A 21,154-nucleotide genomic window follows, 5' to 3' on the forward strand; every position below is an offset into this window, starting at 1 on the left:
TTATTAAAGAACTGAGAAAAATTCAAAATATAGTAGAATATGAAATAAGAGCAATGCAGAGGAGAAATTAAATCAATAGAAATTATTCTGACACCAGTGAGTAAATTGTAACCCCCCCCCAAATTCAGATCATAGCAAAAGTAGTAATTCAATAAGAAGCACAAAAGTTTTTAATTTTGATGTTCAGTTTATCTACTTCTCTTTTAAATAGAAGCAATGAATAGGCTAGATTGCTTGATAGTCCAGTTAGTGAAGAGGAGTGAATCATATGAACACGTTGTAAAAAGATTTTAATTTCTTGCCTTTTTACAAAAAACACTAATATCATTGAAGATAACATCAAATGTATAATATTACTCTACAGTGGAGACATTGACACAAATTGGTTAATGAGTGCCATCTTTCTAAGGAATAAGATTATTTTAAATTGTTTGCTGCCTAAGAGAACCTGAAAAGAACCTTAAGTCTTACAGTTCATATATGGAGGAGACTTGCCACGGGTTTTTTGAAATTTGACATGAATCCTAAAATGCACATGATATTACCAATAATGAGTTGTGAAGCTGAAATTTTTCTAAACTATATCAATAATAATAACAATTTCTATTAACCAAGCTAGAGGAAAGACTAAATAATCTTTCTAGTGGAAAATAATATTACAAAATGTTTGTCATATGAAGAGCTGGTTGGAGTATGAAGCCCAAGAAATAAAGTGAAATGTATTATAGATATAGGTCAAGCAGTTGACAATTTTTAACTTATTTTAAAATTCTGTGATACTTGTGGAATTGGTCAGCTTTTAAATATATCTAATTTGTTGTTAATTCCTTAATCATTCTATGTATTCACTTGTGTGATTTCTATACATTCACTTGTATACACGATTTTTTTCATAATTTAGCTTCAGGCTCCACAAAGCCTGCTCTGGCTTCTCCTTGTACCTGGTTCTGACTGGGTAGGCAGAGAAGGGAGACGAATGAGAAGATGATAGCTCTCATCTGGGTGGCTTGGAAAGGGTGGTGGCAGGAAAGGTAGGGAGAAGTAGATTCCAAATATATTTCAGAGCAGATCTGGCGGGAGTGGCTGAGGCGTTGGATGTAAAGGGTGAGGGAAAGGGAGGAACCAAGGATGCTGTGCACCCGGTCCCCCGCCCCCCCCCCCGATTCTGATTTGAACAGTTGGGTGGATATTAGCACCATTACCTGGAAGCCTGGAGAAGGAACAGGTTTAAGGGAAGAAATATAGAGCTCTTTCAGACATGCTGAGTCTGTCCTGATTTCCTCACTGTACTACACTGCCTTTCCATGCTGTTCATACCTTATATTGTAGTCATGCCCACATTAGACTATAAATTCAAAGAGGGCAACAACTGACTCTTCTTTGCCCTCCTGAGCATAAAATTTTCACTCAACTGAATTTAACATGTGTTGCACCAACTATATGCAAGATGCTTTACCAGAGCTATTTTTAAATCTTTTAAATCAAACTCTACCTACAAAAAAAAAAGCAAATCGATAAGAACCCAGGTTTAGAATGAAATAGACCAGGGTTAGCACCTTAGTTCTGTCACCTGCTAATTGCGGGCTCTTTGAACAATAGCATAACCTCTCAGAGCCCCTTGTTCCTCATCTGAAAATGAGAATGATTATCCTTACCTCATAGGATTATCACAAGTAAAAATAGAACAATGTATGCAAAATGCTTACCACAGTGCCTAGCATACATGTGCACTCAGTAAATGCTAGGATGCACTTGCATTTGGCTTTCTTGCCAATACAGATAATATCTACAGCACAGCCATCACAAAATCAGTGTACTAGAAAACGTTAATAGAGAGAAGTTACATTTTCAGCCTAAGAACACATCTTAAATAATTTCAGGAGGAGATAATAGGTTTCTGAACTCTTCCAGTCCCAATAGGGGGAGGGGGACGAAAAGGCACTGTGAGCAAAAATAGAATGAAGTTACCCAATTCTTTGCTGCACTATTTAACCTCTGCTTTCTTAATCATATGCACAGCAGGGGAAAGGATGTGCTAAAACAATTCATGTGTCATGAACAAGCAGCCACAGATTTTAGCTCAAAACTCACACTAGGAAAACCACCAGTTGGAAGTAAAGTAATAAGGCCAAATTTATTTTTTTAATTGAGTCTTGAGTTACAAGCAACCCTTTAATTACATTAATCAAGCAGCCTTCCTCTCAGCAAATGATGAGGGAAATACATTGTTCTAACTTTTGCTAAACTTGTTTTAAAAATTGCTGGATATTATTTGGACATATGGAAAATAAATCCCTTGATTTCTTTTTTATTTTTTTCTGCATCATTTCAGTGTAGCTATAGCAAAAGACAAATATACACTTGCTTCTAGACATGATTTACTCTAAAAGACTATAAATCACATTTTAAATTTAAAACCTTTGCAACATTTAAATATTTAAAACACTAGCACCCCTCAAACAAAATTTCATTTTGTCATTGTTAGACTTTAACGGGATAACTCTTATTTCCATTGTTCTCATTTTCGACTCTGATATATGTTCCCACAAAATCCCCAAGAAAATGGGCTCTACCAATTGGATGACTGTCAGTCAGAAGGTTACTTGCCCCACGTGACAGATGGAAAACCTAAGGCTTATAGGAAATTAAATGACTTAAATGTGCGAGCTGGAACTAAACATAGGCCTACTTGATCCCAACTTTCGCCAACACCACGTGCATCTCCTGTCCTGTAATGCTCTCCTACTCTCTGTGCTTTTGAACATGCACTTTCCCTGTCTGTATGTCTGTGTGTCTGTGTGTCTTTCTGTATGGGATTCTCTCTCTGTGTCAACCGCATCTGCATGCTGACTCCTATTTATCGTTCAAAACTTAATACAGGTACCATCTCCCCTTTACAGTTTCCCTGAATCTCTTCCTCTCTTGCCTCCAACCAGAATGAAGTAGCTGTCTTTCCTCTCTACTTCTAGAACACCCTACATACACTTCTAGCAATTTTCTTGTGTGTCATCCCTACCAAGACCCCCCACACACACTCTAGATTGTGACCTCCTTGAAAGTAGAGGAATATTTGATGATCATCCCTGAATACCCAGGGCTTAGACAGTGCTGGTTTATAGTGCATACTCAGTAAAGGCACACTGAAAATGATTGTATAATTAAGAGTTTTAAAAACATAGAGTGCCTTACTTGCTGAAAAAATTATGAAAGTTTTAAGGAGAACCTGGGAGTTTAGCTGAACTTTTGAAGATATATAGGATTTATAGAGGAGAAAGGAATGTTAAAATTTAAAGCAAGTGATTTGTAATAATCCCTGAATCGAAAATTTCCAAAATATAACATCGTTAGAGGAAACGTCAAGAAATTTAAATTATATTTCTGTCATTGCCAGAATGCAATCAAATTGAGGATGCAATAAAATAATATTTTACAGTAAAAGCCCTAAGAGTGTACATTAAACGTTTTCTTTTCTGGTCTTTAAAAATGATTATTGCTGTGTAATTTACACTTTGTTCAAGTAATTAACAACAAACATGGCATCTTTTCAATCAGTGTCACCAAGCAGCCCAGCACCAGTTCATTTAATCTAATATTTCATAAATGAAACTTGTTTGAGCCAGATAGTTCTTCTCAGATAACTAATAACAATCTTGGTTCGTGGTGAAACAAAGCTCGCCCTTCCGTAGGAGGCACTCCTGTGTTGCACTGGCCTATCAGCCCTCCTCACGCTAGGAGGCACTGAGGAGTCAGAACTGATGTCCTCAGAAAGGAGGCGCCATTAGCCCTGGTATTCACTGCCGTACAACAATCATAAACCAGCATCTAAGAATAAATACAAAACCGTAAGTGTCTTACTAAGAGAATGGAGCTTGAAAAGCCCAGTAATTCAATAAAGTTGAAATAAAATATGGTAAACATTTTGGAAGGGAGGTGCTGTGGTCTGAGTTTTTATTTCTAAATGTACACCTATATTCTGCAGACCTATATTTAAGTAGATCAGCCATTTGCTACTTTTGTCTTGGATTAGTATCTAGGCACTTGCAAGAGTAGCAGTATTTCAGTGCTATTCTTGTGTATGTATATAGTCAGTAATGTTTGTCCAGGGCTTTGGGAGGAAAGGGCTACATAAATGTCAGTAGTTATTAATGTTTGGATTTTTTTATATTTAGCTATCAAATGTGTTTTTCATAATCTGTGACCAGAGGTCTATTTGTGTCCCTCCAACTGTAAACATTTTAAGCAAAAATAACCATCAACCAACAACAGTATTTGTCCTGTTCTTCTTTATTATTAAAGTAGTCTTTATCAGTAATTAGCAATTATGCTCAATTTCTTCAAGAGCCAAGTTTATTTTCACATGTTTTCATACGAAGGTGGTTTTATGCCACTTACTCCTCTGCCTCTGGGTGATTATTATGAAGAGTAGCTAGCTGACATGGTGTCCACCTACATACTCCACCATGCCCTTCCCTTCTCTGCTCTTGTCTCTGGCTTATTCCCTAACCGGCACATCATTCAGTCATTCTGTCGTCAGCTAAATAAAGTGTGACTAACCCAATAGTCTTCTCTTCTAACCAAACTGTAGCCATTTTCACATATCATTATAATGGATTGTACAGGTGTTTGTATCCCCTGCCTTCCAACTCCACCTTCAGACTGACTCCTGTGAGAGCAGAAACCCTGCCTGTGATGGGGCTGCCTGGATGGAATGCACCCAGATCAAGTGAATTGAACTGAAATCTAAATCTTACACAAGAAGCAAAACTTCTTTTAAATGTGATCTGGTACAGCATGAAGCTTACTAGCGGAAAATCAGAGCAAAGCCAGCAAAATGGCTTTTTACTTTTCTCTTAAATGGTATTTCCACTCTATTTCTTTGAAAGATCCAATGTATTTTTTTTTTTAAGGGGTCGGGAGTATGAAATACTTGGGTTGACCTACAACTGGTTCTCGAGACTAGAGTTCAACTTCCAGTTTTGGTTAAAAAATGTAGATTTGGGGCCCTCTTACCACATGCCTATCCACTAATACATTTTTTTAAGAATCATACAAATTCCCATGTCTGGCATTGACTCATAAGAACAAGAATGGTCGAAATTTACTGGCAGGGCTACATAAAGCAGTCTACAAATACAGGCCTATACTCTTTCTGGCTCAAGCTAGCAACATTAGCCCTTCACTTTTATGAGCACTAAATTCCACTCTAGTTTTAATAATAATAATGATGAATATAATAATAAAATCTTGCTTATATAAGAGGTTCATCTTGTTAGAAATACGTCGAGACTCATGGTACTTTATAGGACCCAATTTATACTCTGATGATTTAAAGGTGATAACTTCATGTGATTCATTGCCAACTAGTTCTGAATTCTAATAATATAATGACTCATCATGATTTTTTCGTTTCTTAGAGAACCGGCTTGGTTAAAACCATTATAGTTGTTTTTACTGGGGTCATCTGAACTACGATTCCCAGAATGCTCATTAAAGGGACATGCTTGTGCGTTCTGAACAGCCGTAATCTATCATAGCTGGTGCCAGGTCGACACATTATGAGTTTACAGTGTCAGCCCAGTGAATTAAAGCTTTGTTGTAGACCAGCTTGCTATGCAGTTATTTCCAGCTCATATCCTATAAATCATCACTCTTCACATGACAATCGACAATTTCCATTTAGCATTCTAAGCATCCATGTTTTGTCTTCATTGTGCTGCCTGATTCTGCACCTAGAACAGTGTGACATGACTGGTACCGATAGCTTAGAAAATAAATTTCGCTGTCACCAGAACCTATTTAAGGAATATTCTATGTTCTCACTTTTTTTGTTGTTGAGCTGTTTGGTATTTATGTTAAAATAATAGGAAATGAATTTAAATAGAAACACTTCTCATGTCTTATCTCCGCAAACAAAAAAACATAATTTACAATAAATTAGCACAGCAGTTGTTAGTGTAGCTCAGCTTTATTTTGCAATTCTCACACCTCAGCTCACAAGATGACACTTTTTCTGATAAGGTAATCTTTATAAGGTAGTCCTGTAGTTGATTAAATCTGACAGATGCTAGTGAGATGATGAAGTTCAGAGATATAACAGCAAACACTTTTTAAAAATTCTCGTTAAAATAAAATGTCTTATGATATACCAATAGAAAAATTGATCTGACAGAGGAATAAGTTAGTTGCAATGCTATATTTCTGTATCCAATTATTTACCAATAAGCAAGTAAACAAACCAATAAATTGTAAGGAAAATGGTGTTTTTTGGAATAAAGAATTACTGTAAAAGATTATCTTCCCAGTCATTTCTTAGTATTTACCATCACTGCTGAGCCAAATGAGAATAAAATTTTCAAATACAAACAGAAGCTACAGGGACTTCTCTGGTGGCACAGTGGTTAAGAATCTGCCTGCCAATGCACAGAACACAGGTTCAAGCCCTGGTCTGGGAAGATCCCACATGCCGTGGAGCAACTAGGCCTGTGTGCCACAACTACTGAGCCTGCACTCTAGAGCCCGCAAGCCACAACTGCTGAGCCCACGTGCCACAACTACTGAGCTCACATGCCACAACTACTGAAGCCCGTGCACCTAGAGCCCGTGCTCCACAACAAGAGAAACCACCTAGATGAGAAGCCTGCTCACCGCAACTAGAGGAAGCCCACGCGCAGCAACAGAGACCCAACGCAGCCCAAAAATAAATAAATAAAATTTAAAAGAAAAAACAAAACAGAAGCTTCAGAAATAGAATATGTCATTTCATAACATTTTGATACTCTATGTGCTCTTCAGAACATGCCTTGAACTCCAAATCCTTCAGAGGTAAAACCTTCATCTTCTCCTAGGGCAATGATGATAATCAATGGGCTGATGTTTCCAATGATACTCCAATCCTGAATCTGTTAAGACCTGGTTGTAGATTGAATAATTAGACTAACCTAATTAATACTATGACTTAGTTTTGCAATGTACCTTTATTATTTGAAAGGGGTTAGTTCTGGTTTCTTAGCAGAATTTTGAAACAGTAGCTCATTGTCCTTGCTTGTTTTTGATTACTTAAATGATGTTAGCTTTGTTAAAGTCGATTTATATTACAACCTGTTGAAGCACTATATTATAGCACGTGCTGTTTTCTGATTTTCTTATCTAAATATCAGTTGCCTAATGTACAGAGTTCATTTATAAATAGTCAGAAGTTCCCTGGATCGAGTAAATTAACATGCTGGGCCAGATTCTCCGGCTTCATTAGCAACCCCTCATACCAAGGCTGTGTTCATACAAGTGTGAAAACCAGAAGGATCCTTCAAGGGTTTTCCTGGCCTGAATAATTTCCTCATCAGGGAACAGGACACACTCATCCTAGTATTCTGGTCTCACCACCACAATCTATTCATTTTGCATAATTCCATGGACACCCCCTGGAAGGATCTAACCATTAGCACTGCAGGAAAATGTAAAGTCAAGGAGCCAGGCTGGACACCCAGGTGAGGAACAGCCTGAGTTATAGGTCATAGTGGGAGGGCAGGGGAGAGATACAGAAAACATTTCATAAACTTTGGCACCCTCTATGTCAATAGACTACATAACAGGGGGAAATAGTAATAGAATGATTTACTGACCATATGAGACCACAGTGATTTCCTACCTTCAATTATTCAATAAATATTTATTACTTTCCCACTGTTTATCAGTCACCTGCCAGGCAGTCTAGTAGGGATCAAAACAACAAAACAGACCAAGTCCCTACCCTCAAAGAGCTTTGTTTAGGCTTTGTTTATTGTAGACTTAAGTATGTGACATGAAAATCTAAAACTAAAAACAAGCTTCACACTTTTAAGCTCTTCCAACATGCCAGGCACTGTGTAAGTGCTTCACACACATTGATTTAATCCTCACTAAAACCCACGCAGTGGGTAAGTATTGTTACCCCCATGTTCTAGATGAGGACAGCGGCCCTTGCTGGGGGACCGTGGATGAATAAGCATCCTCAGAGAGCTGCAGTTATGCCTTTTGCTTGTGACAATGACAGTGTTTCAGTGTAGCAGACGACATAGGTTTTTTTGGTGCAAAGAATTTTAAAATAATATTTGTGCATTCTCTGTTTCTCACTCAAAGAAATGAAAGATTCAAACTATGGAAATAGGGGCCTAAAATCCGCAGGACAGAAGCAGCACTATATAGTCCCTATAGGACAGCTGTTGAGATAAAGCCAACGCACCATGGGCTTGTGCTAGAAAAGTAACTCAGCACAGCTGTCTAATTCTTTTTACGAAATGGTTGGAACTGATCAGAAACTAGAGCCGCAGGACGGACAATGAAAGTCGTCCACAACAGACCTAATATCTTATTCACCCAGGTTGACTTTAAAATTATATCAGTCATGAAAATTATTTCACTGTCTTCTGTCATGAGTCACTGGGCTATATTTAATTTTAATCATTAAAATGTAAAAATAATAAAAGCCACCAAAATAGTCTATAGTCAATTTTCTGATAAAGCAAATTTGTTTTTTCCCCCATTTGTCATGTAAATGGCCTCCAGAAAGTTTTTCGGAGCTAAGTGTTAATTAGAAATATGGAAATGGACTTAAAGTACATTACAGCACACAGTGGAAGAATAATCACAAGACATTTGGTCACACAGCCATACCCATTTCTCAATGTGTTTTTTAACTATCTAGGTTATTGGTTGTTCTTCTGCGTGCCTGTTCCTAGAAGAAAAAAAACAACTGTGATTCCAATGAAAACAGTAATTACAATTACAACAAATAGGACAAATTGCTATTTGATCAGGAACATGCAGTTTTAGTCACCAAAAGCAAACTGATGCTCCTAGACTTTCCTATTTACTCAGATGAATTAAGCATGTTCTCAGATTTCTTTATAAACCAAATGCTTTTTATATCTTGCCATCTTTAAAAAAAAAAAAGTTCAATCCTCCATGCCTTACTTTTGTTAACTTATTTTGGAACAATGCGCTGTGGTGCTGTGAGGAACCAGTGAACAAATTCTCTTCCTGAAATTCCCTGAGAACTTACGCTTTCAGATGCCTATGCTTTCTAGTATGCATATATCATTTTACTTTTCTGAACTTCTATTTCCTCACTTGTAAACTGGAGAGAAACATTTTGGGGGAATCCATAAAGAACCATAAGTGGGGTTTCACTTGCCCCTAAGGTTTGGGTACATGGACTTTGGGGTCAAATAGATCTGCGTTCAAGTTCTGAGGGAATTCCACATTCTCTAACTATGTGACCTTGACCAAGTTACTTAACCTCTTTGAACTTTAGGTTCTTCACCAAAAAATGAGATCAATAAAACCTCTCCTCACAACGTAGTGTGAATTGAAGGACCTAATATTTGTAATGTGCTTTCTAATTAGCCCAATGCCAAGCTCAGAGCAAGCTCCCTATGAACGAGAGCTGCTTTTTCTCTTCATCAGTGTGCATCTTCCTGGTGGTGGCCAGCACTGCCACAAGTCCAATGGGTACCATTCACATTGTTTTGGGGGTCGAGGGTGCCAGCAGACAACCCATGGAGAGCAATGTGAATCATGGCCCCTGGAGTCAGGCAACTCAGAAAGTCTAACAATTGTCTGGTGTTACTCCCATCAGGAACTACATGGGGAGAGCGGTACCTCTGAGGAATCCTTTAGAATATTAAACTGCTCTTTGTCTATAAGGCAACTATTAGTCAGTTTAAGCAATACAGTCAAGTCTGTGAAAAGCCGTTTAGTTGTTTGGCATTGTGCTAATCAAACAAATACTCTAGGGCTCCATTCATCAACTGAGAAATACAAGCATTGCCCCGATGCAACAATGAACCATTAGGTTTGCTTCTCCAAGTGGTATCATTTTTCAGGACAAATTTTTAAACTGAATCAGAGCTGATCAGACTGGCAACCCTAAACATTTTTAAATGAATGGTTACCCTAACGGAAGACTCAACACCTAATGAATGCTTCCTGCCTACAAAGACCTGATCTGGGGTCTCATGATCAGTAAGACATGGTCCGTGCCCTCAGGAAGTTTCTACGAAGTGATGGGAGATCACTCATCCACGGCTGTAATTCAGGGCACAATGTAACAAGTACCATAAGAAGAACAAGCAAATACTCTGAAGCACAAGAAAAAGGTCACTGAGGTGAATGAGCTGGACTGGAAACCCAGATGAAATATCAGCTGACAGGGAAGAGGGAGAAATGCCCTCCCAGCAGAGGAGGTAACACAGGCAAGACCCTGGCTGGGAAAGCACCTCCATCTATGCTTTTTTTTTTCTTTTCTTATAATAAATATTTATTGAGCACCCACTGTATGCCAGGCACAAGCCAAGTAGCCCAGTGTGGCTGGAGCTCAAGATCTCTAAGGCAAGAACTTGGACCCAAAGCCTACCATGGGCATTGTCATGAAAAAGAAGGGAGCAGGTCTGGCAGACATCACGGAGGTGCCCCCAACACGTTTTGTGACTGATTTAATGTTAGGGACAAGGGAGAGTTAACAACTGAAGACAACCTCAAGATTTTGAGTCTGGTACCCAAGAAGCTGAGAGATAAAGCAAATGGAGGAGGAACGGGTTTGGAGAAGATAATTAAGTAGAAATAAATGGACAAGCTTCAGCCTGTCTAAGATTCCAGTAAGTACTGAGTGTGTAATCCAAATATTCTTCTACATCATGACATAAAAATACTGAATCTGAGGTTCTGTATAGGCTGGCGACTGTGAGTCTTGTATAAATAGAGAAAAAACCACTTGAAATATAGTAACATAGGATAGAACATCTGTAACTAGACTAGAGATGACCTAGTCCAACCCCCTAATTTTACAAATAAAGAAACCACATCTCAGACATACTCTCTACAGAGCCAGTCTAGGACTCTGACTACACATTTAAGGGGAAAAAAAAAAATCCAGATTTCTAAAACATTCAAATCTGGAATACAGATACCACCTAAATTTTTCAGAGTTGCTGTTATTTCAGTTTGTTTGTTTTTAACTAAACTAGCATGATTTACAGCTTATAGGTGAAAGATCTTTTTTGATAAAATTCTATTGCCATATACGCCATTGTCCACAAAGTCAGTTTCGTAGTTAATTTCCAAGAATTCAGATTCCATGAAAAGCCTCAGAACTTTAGGGTACCTAGAGCTGTTCTTTGCAGGGAAAGACATGCCTCTTCTTAGGTCACTGAAACAATGACACCCCTGTGTACACAACAAGGACTGCCCTGCATGGAAGGAAGGGCTTGGGTGCTTCCTGAAAAGAGCCCTGTTTGTAGAATGCCAGCACATAAGTGTAATCAACAGCAGTTTCCTCTGAAGCAAGAAAATCCTGCCCTGCTGACCAAAGTTGCGGAATCAGTTAGTGTAGATTTTAAAAAGGAGGGGGGAGGGAGGTGGCGGAAGCTAAGCAGAGAGGGAAATATTTATAGCTGTGACAACATGTTTCCTTGTAATAATTTATGAGCCCACTGGAGAAAAAGGAAACATACAAACTATGAATAAAACATCCAAAATATAAACATTATGCCTTCTGCAAATTTTCTTTAGTTAAAAATTAAGGTTGAGGTTGGCTAAAGTAAATGAGTATATTTTCGTGGTCTCCTATTTCCTTGATGCTAAGGCTTACCAACTGATTTACAACTTCCTGTGTTGTTTTTTAATCTATATTTGTCAGCACATTTTTAATGTCAGATTACTTAAAATAGACATCTTGGGTCTAAGAGGTCAGGAATAATAATATTATGTTGACTTCTCTAAATATTTCATAGCACTTACAAACATTCTAGTTTAGGCCAAAAAAGCTTTATATTTCTAAATGAAATAAATTTCAATACAGTTTTAAGATTTCTTTTTCTTTCAACTGATGTCTTCAGGGCTGAAGTGCAGTTCAATCCATATCCTTTGACGTTAAGTAAATTACATGTATACCTTTATCCAAATAGTTTCAACTTCATTTTACTCAGATAACTTAAATTGGGAAAATAACAGGAAGTCCATGAAAAGAGAAGGACAAGAACCAAGGACTTAGGGTTCTTCCACTGGAGTTTCTCTTCTAACCATTATGATTTGTAGTCTCTTATAATTTCTGCCAATTACAGGTACTTGTTCAAAAAGAGTATTATCAAGTATAAAAGCCATGAAATAGCTTAATTTCATATAAGCTACCATAAGATGTATTTAAAATGCAACATTTATAAAATCAAAATTTTAAATTTATATTTCATAATTCAAAATAGGCTCTCCACAAAGATAATTGCATAACTCATTATTCTAACTGATACCTAATTTCCCAATTCTTAAAACAAGAGATAATTTAGAGTATTTCCTCAATTTTAAATACTAAAAACCTCAAATTTAAATAGAACACCCTAGATGAAACCAAACAAAAATTCATCCATGATCAGAACTGTTTGAAATACTTTATTCTGAGTTCAAGGATATGCCTTTTAGAGTATAACTTAGTAAGCTAAACAAATATACCCTGAGTGGCTTCTAGAAGATATTTTTGAAAAGAATTAGTTATTTTCTAACTGTTTTTAATGGAAGCAACCGTATTTTCAGTCTCTCACCCTGAGGAAGTTGCAAGATAAGGTCAATTCAAGAATCGAAACTAAGTACAATGTTGAACTTAGTAGTTGTAAGAGCTCTGGTATTTCAATTTTCACAAGAAAGACATGTTGAAAGTTTGCCCTAAATTTGCTTTTGACGAAATTTGTTAAAGGAAATCATATTTGAATTGAACTCAATCTGGGAAACCACAGGCCACATTGGATGCTGAAAAACAAAAGATAAAAAGAGTGATAAATTGTGGGGGAGGGGAGAAGCAGGTTTTCTAATTTTGGAAGTTGGGCATAAACACTCTCCTTTTCTAAATGAGGTGGTTTGCAGGAGTCCTGACCAGGCCTCCTAACTACCTAATTATGTCATGCTAGTCCCAAAGGAGAAGTTGTTTGGATCCGAGGAATTGGTTAAATCAAAGGGCATTGGATATATATCTGAGAGTTTAAAAATTGAGACTGTATGGAAACAGGGTGATGATGTGTCCTCATTGACAAATTCTTCTGAGTTAATTGGATTGCTTGGGCGATGTTAACAATTAAATATAGAAATAGCATGAACCAGTATCCCCAGCATGGCTACTCTAATCTGTCTTCCAGTGCTGGCATTAGAAAGATGATCCTGTCAATAATAACAGTAATTATAAATGATAATAATACTTTCCCTTTGAAGAACTTCCAACATTTTTACCCACATTATCTAATTTGTACCCTGAAACAATTCGATGAAGTACTCAGGTAGCGATTATCATTACCTTCCTTTTACAGATAAATAAACTGAGGCCTAGGGATTTCTTAGCATCACACAATTAGGAATAGAGCCAAGTCTAAAGCCTATCATTCAGTGTTCTATCTTCCACATTATTGCTGTCTTTAGAAAATCTGGGTATCTGAAGTACTGTTCTAGCTCTCTCGAAGTGTTTGCACCAGAGCCAGATCAAAGCATCTTTTCCAGTTAAATTGTATTTACATTACAAGAAGGTACCCTTTTTCAAATTCATTAGAGAGGATTTTGTTGTCTGAGGTCATTAAGATAGGAGTACTCGATTTCTTTTCAAATTATAGTGTTTCTTTTCAAATTATAGTGTTTTCTTATGCAGAAGTACACTTAGAAATACTAAAGATGTCTTAAATACTCTGGAATCAGTTTAACTATCTAACTTTTTTAGAAAAAATATCAAGCCCATGTTAAACAAGATCAAATCAAGAGATACAAATAAAATGGGCACAAGGTGTTAACTGGAGTGCCCTAGGCAGATTGCAAATTGGTTTACTGGGGCCTGCCAACTTAAATTCGTCTTTGCAGCTTCAGCTGGACGGGGGTAGTCTTCATTTCCTGTCCTCACTTGTTGTACTGTGTTACCGTTCACTGTCTAGGTGATTAGCTTGTGAATCTGGTGGTCTCAGAGCTCTATTAAGTTATAAATGTTCAAACTACCAGTATGCTGTGAATAAAAATAGAAGTTGCTATTAGATGTCTATTCATACCCTGCAGAAGCCTGGCAACATTTTGAACCTTTCAAAACGTAAATACTGCATATTAAGCATAGGAAAGAAAATTAATGTGCTGCATTTGCGAATTTATTTCCAGGTCAAAAAGGCAAAGGGGGACGAGGACTCTTGTAGCAGAATTGATCTTCTACATTTATAGGGTATGTTAAGAAGTTTGAAATGGCCTGAACACAAAAGAAAAACACTTTAGAAATGGATTAATTTTAGTTTCTCTGATAATCTCAGCTTTTGTATTTCCTCTTTTGATTTTAAATTTATGGCTTCAGTATGACATTACCAGAGTTGATTGCATTTTGCAGGTGGCATTCATGTGTTGTTACTTTATGTGTAGTATATTGTGGGCAATGGGTTACAATTTGCGTTAAAATGTTCCAAAATGACACGGTACTTCTTAATTAGACTTGCAAATGAGTAGTGCCTTTTTTTCAAGGAGAGAAAATAGTTAAAACATTACAGGAAGTTTTGTGCTTTTTTTTCCTTAGTTAGTATTGGGAGAAGTTTGCCATAAAGTTTTCTTCCTGAAACTTTGACTGTTTGTAGTAAGTTTTGATTTATATATGAAGTCATCATCTGACAATTCCAAATAAGTGTCTTTCTGAAGCATACCAGTTTTTTATGTGTCTATAGCCCAAAAAGAGTTTAACAGATTTATCTTTTTTTTTGGCATTCAAAACAGTAAAAAGTTGTCATCTCAATGGCATTTTTAATATTTTGAATAACCTAATAACCAAATTTAATAAGTTAATAATTGCCATCTTAATCATAGGTTTCAGTGATACAAACAGTACCCACAAATCACCTACACTTTTTTCAAAGAAAAACAATCATAAATAACAATAAAAAGAATAAGAAAACAACAAACAAAAACAATAAACTACAGTTAATGCTACCAATGTTAACATATAAAGTAGAGAAAGAAAACATGCAGTAACACAATTTTCAGATAAAATCTTTATACTTCTTCTCAGACACAATAAGATCTAGAAGCGGATTCTAATTCTTCTAAGTATTTTTCAGACCTAAACTGACCCTGTCCTTAGCTCCAGGAGGTTCAAAATTCCTATCATTTATTCCCATGGTAAATGTCCATTTCATACTGAATATGTAAATTCTTAAAAGAGCTCTAGTGATTTCATTTGGCTTGTAAGTAAAGATCTTGGATGTTTTTAAAGCTACATAATGTTTGGTGATGAAATTTTGTACTTATGAGTATTAAATTATGCCAAAAAGCCATTTACTTGATATTGTTTAAATACCATGGCACAATGCAACTAAACTCAGATTATAAACCATCTTAAATAACACTAATGCAATGTGCACTTAATGAACACTATAACTAACTTAATTTTCATGTAACAGATAACATCTGGGGGAAAGTATATTGGTAAGTTATGCAAAACTAATTTCTAGCGACCACATCTGTAGATGTTATTTATTGTACCTTCACTTAACAGTTCATTATTCTGTTTAGAAATCTATTCTCTTCTTTATTAGAGCTTTTAATGTACTCACCTTAGTTCAAATGGTCTGCTCATTATCAGAAAAAATATAAATGGCATTCACATGGAACAACATGATTGTTTTTATTATATCCATTTGTGTGCAAGCACTCAAAAATGGCAAGAGAAACACATTTATTGCTTTACATTCAAAGTAATATTTAGGAGGTATTTGAAAGTCAAGCAAAACCAATCATTTGGCCAAATGATGTACGTGTATAATCAGAAACTCCTGATTTTTAATCTCAGCATTAGGCCTCAGGCAAGTCACTTAAAGTCTTTCTCTTTGTTTTCTGATCTGAAGATTATGGGTGCTATTCTCTTATAGACTAAAAGAGGGGGTTGCTAAATCAGAGTCCCAAATAGGAGTGTTTTTTTAATAAACATACTTGATCCTTTTTCTGTTTTTATTTTAAAGATTTAAGAGGTAACATATTATACTTTTGAGGAAAAAATATGAGACAATTACAGTTCTACAGGAATGTATAAAATAGTTATAAAACTAGCTTTATTTAATTTGCTTCAACTATTCATAGACTTGAGGAAATTATAACGTTCTTTCAGAAAATCTAACTTAATAAAGCTGACCATGTCTTTCTGTTTTAAATAGATTTTATTACAGAGCCAGTGATGTTGTAAAACATGAGGTTTTGTTAAAAAAAAATACAAAGGCCTAATTGTATTTTTTAAAGAAAGCATTGCATCAGACGGTTTCATTTAAACATATTTGCTGGCTCTGTGCTCTCACCACAATTATTGATTCTAATTTTCCTTCAACTTGTTTTTTAAAAAGGCTACTTAATGGGGGAAAAAATCACTATGATGCTTCTAGGCACTATGTTTATTTCAAACTATGTGTTTGACAGTGTACCTTCTTACTACTAATGAAATGACTTTATATTTACCCTTATCTGAAATTGGGATATTCCTTTCCCTTATGGTATCTTACTAACGTAGCCAAATGGAACTCTTTGTGAAAGAGAAAAATGTAGCTGTGGTTTGCTTCATTGATATTATGCAAAACGCCCTGAAGTAAAGAAATTCTCACTGCCAGTTTTGCTGCATGAATTAAATCAAATGAATAGCTGTATGAGCTACACTCATAAAATTCAAGGAAAAGAAAGGCCCAACTCTCAGTCAGAGCTTCAGCTTCTTGGGATAAATAGGAGCTTCACTCCACCAAAGAAGTGATGATGTGGAGCTGAGGAGTACACACACACACACACACACACACACACACGACACACACACCGACACACAGAGACACACACGCAGAGACACACACACAGAAGACAGAGACACACACACACGTACACATACACACGCAGACACACACACACACACACACGACACACACACCGACACACAGAGACACACACGCAGAGACACACACACAGAAGACAGAGACACACACACACGTACACATACACACGCAGACACACACACACACACACACACGACACACAGAGACACACACGCAGAGACATACACACAGAAGACAGAGACACACACACGTACACATACACACGCAGACACAGACACACACACACACACACGACACACACACCGACACACAGAGACACACACGCAGAGACACACACACAGAAGACAGAGACACACACACACGTACACATACACACGCAGACACAGACACACACACACGACACACACACCGACACACAGAGACACACACGCAGAGACAGACACACAGAAGACACAGAGACACACACACACGTACACATACACACGCAGACACAGACACACACACACACACACACACGACACACACACCGACACACAGAGACACACACGCAGAGACACACACACAGAAGACAGAGACACACACACACGTACACATACACACGCAGACACAGACACACACACACACACACACGACACACACACAGAAGACAGAGACACACACACACGTACACATACACACGCAGACACAGACACACACACACACACACGACACACACACCGACACACAGAGACACACACGCAGAGACACACACACAGAAGACACAGAGACACACACACACGTACACATACACACGCAGACACAGACACACACACACACACACACACGACACACACACAGAAGACACAGAGACACACACACACGTACTCATACACACGCAGACACACACACACACACACACACACGACACACACACCGACACACAGAGACACACACGCAGAGACACACACACAGAAGACACAGAGACACACACACACGTACACATACACACGCAGACACAGACACACACACACACACACGACACACACACCGACACACAGAGACACACACGCAGAGACAGACACACAGAAGACAAAGACACACACACACGTACACATACACACGCAGACACAGACACACACACACGACAGACACACCGACACACAGAGACACACACGCAGAGACACACACACAGAAGACACAGAGACACACACACACGTACACATACACACGCAGACACAGACACACACACACACACACACGACACACACACCGACACACAGAGACACACACGCAGAGACACACACACAGAAGACACAGAGACACACACACAGAGACACACACACAGAAGACAGAGACACACACACACGTACACATACACACGCAGACACAGACACACACACACACACACACACGACACACACACAGAAGACACAGAGACACACACACACGTACTCATACACACGCAGACACACACACACACACACACACACGACACACACACCGACACACAGAGACACACACGCAGAGACACACACACAGAAGACACAGAGACACACACACACGTACACATACACACGCAGACACAGACACAGACACACACACACACACGACACACACACCGACACACAGAGACACACACGCAGAGACACACACACAGAAGACACAGAGACACACACACACGTACACATACACAGAAGACACAGAGACACACACACACGTACACATACACACGCAGACACAGACACAGACACACACACACACACGACACACACACCGACACACAGAGACACACACGCAGAGACACACACACAGAAGACACAGAGACACACACACACGTACACATACACAGAAGACACAGAGACACACACACACGTACACATACACACGCAGACACAGACACACACACACACACACACACGACACACACACCGACACACAGAGACACACACGCAGAGACACACACACAGAAGACACAGAGACACACACACAGAGACACACACACAGAAGACACAGAGACACACACACACGTACACATACACACGCAGACACACACACACACACACACGACACACACAGAGACACACGCAGAGACACACACACAGAAGACACAGAGACACACACACAAGTACACATACACACGCAGACAGAGACACACACACACGTACACATACACACGCAGACACAGACACACACACACACACACACGACACACACCGACACACAGAGACACACACGCAGAGACACACACACAGAAGACACAGAGACACACACACACGTACACATACACACGCAGACACAGACACACACACACACACACAGACGACACACACACCGACACACAGAGACACACACGCAGAGACACACAGAAGACACAGAGACACACACACACGTACACATACACACGCAGACACAGACACACACACACACACACACACGACACACACACCGACACACAGAGACACACACGCAGAGACACACACACAGAAGACACAGAGACACACACACAGAGACACACACAGAAGACACAGAGACACACACACACGTACACATACACACGCAGACACAGACACACACACACACACACACACGACACACACACCGACACACAGAGACACACACGCAGAGACACACACACAGAAGACACAGAGACACACACACACGTACACATACACACGCAGAGACACACACACAGAAGACACAGAGACACACACACACGTACACATACACACGCAGACACAGACACACACACACACACACACGACACACACACCGACACACACGCAGAGACACACACACAGAAGACACAGAGACACACACACACGTACACATACACACGCAGACACAGACACACACACACACACACGACAGACACACCGACACACAGAGACACACACGCAGAGACACACACACAGAAGACACAGAGACACACACACACGTACACATACACACGCAGACACAGACACACACACACACACACACGACACACACACCGACACACAGAGACACACACGCAGAGACACACACACAGAAGACACAGAGACACACACACACACGTACACATACACACGCAGACACAGACACACACACACACACACACACGACACACACACCGACACACAGAGACACACACGCAGAGACAGACACACAGAAGACACAGAGACACACACACAGAGACACACACACAGAAGATACAGAGACACACACACACATACACATACACACGCAGACACACACACACACACACACGACACACACACCGACACACAGAGACACACACGCAGAGACACACACACAGAAGACACAGAGACACACACACACGTACACATACACACGCAGACACAGACACACACACAGACACACACGACACACACACCGACACACAGAGACACACACGCAGAGACACACACACAGAAGACACAGAGACACACACACACGTACACATACACACGCAGACACAGACACACACACACACACACACGACACACACACCGACACACAGAGACACACACGCAGAGACACACACACAGAAGACACAGAGACACACACACAGAGACCCACACACAGAAGACACAGAGACACACACACACGTACACATACACACGCAGACACAGACACACACACACACGACACACACACCGACACACAGAGACACACACGCAGAGACACACACACAGAGACACACACACAGAAGACACAGAGACACACACACACGTACACATACACACGCAGACACAGACACACACACACACACGACACACACACCGACACACAGAGACACACACGCAGAGACAGACACACAGAAGACACAGAGACACACACACAGAGACACACACACAGAAGACACAGAGACACACACACACGTACACATACACACGCAGACACAGACACACACACACACACACACACGACACACACACCGACACACAGAGACACACACGCAGAGACAGACACACAGAAGACACAGAGACACACACACACGTACACATACACACGCAGACACAGACACACACACACACACACACGACACACACACCGACACACAGAGACACACACGCAGAGACAGACACACCGACACACGGAGACACACACGCAGAGACACACACACAGAAGACACAGAGACACACACACACACACACGACACACACACCGACACACAGAGACACACACGCAGAGACAGACACACAGAAGACACAGAGACACACACACAGAGACACACACACAGAAGACACAGAGACACACACACACGTACACATACACACGCAGACACAGACACACACACACACACACACACACGACACACACACCGACACACAGAGACACACACACAGAGACAGACACACAGAAGA

General features: G+C 39.4%; 1 protein-coding gene across 6 annotated transcripts in view; it reads left to right on the forward strand.

Annotated features, from left to right (window-relative positions):
* CABCOCO1 (ciliary associated calcium binding coiled-coil 1) overlaps positions 1–21,154 on the forward strand; it is a 133,458-nt gene that overhangs the window by 101,593 nt on the left and 10,711 nt on the right. The window contains exon 6 of one of the 6 annotated variants that reach the window (XR_004346223.1): positions 14,146–14,206. The exons of 4 other annotated variants lie outside the window; for them this stretch is intronic. Coding sequence is in view for 1 of the 2 variants with exons in the window: in XM_032608494.1 (XP_032464385.1) it covers positions 14,146–14,205 (60 nt within the window). In the remaining variant the exon portion in view is untranslated. Of the gene's footprint in view, positions 1–14,145; positions 14,879–21,154 lie in introns of those variants that run through there. One more of the 6 variants, XM_032608494.1, reaches the window with a different exon arrangement.

The sequence above is a fragment of the Phocoena sinus genome, chromosome 16 (assembly GCF_008692025.1).
Source record: "Phocoena sinus isolate mPhoSin1 chromosome 16, mPhoSin1.pri, whole genome shotgun sequence".
Lineage (NCBI taxonomy): Eukaryota > Metazoa > Chordata > Mammalia > Artiodactyla > Phocoenidae > Phocoena > Phocoena sinus.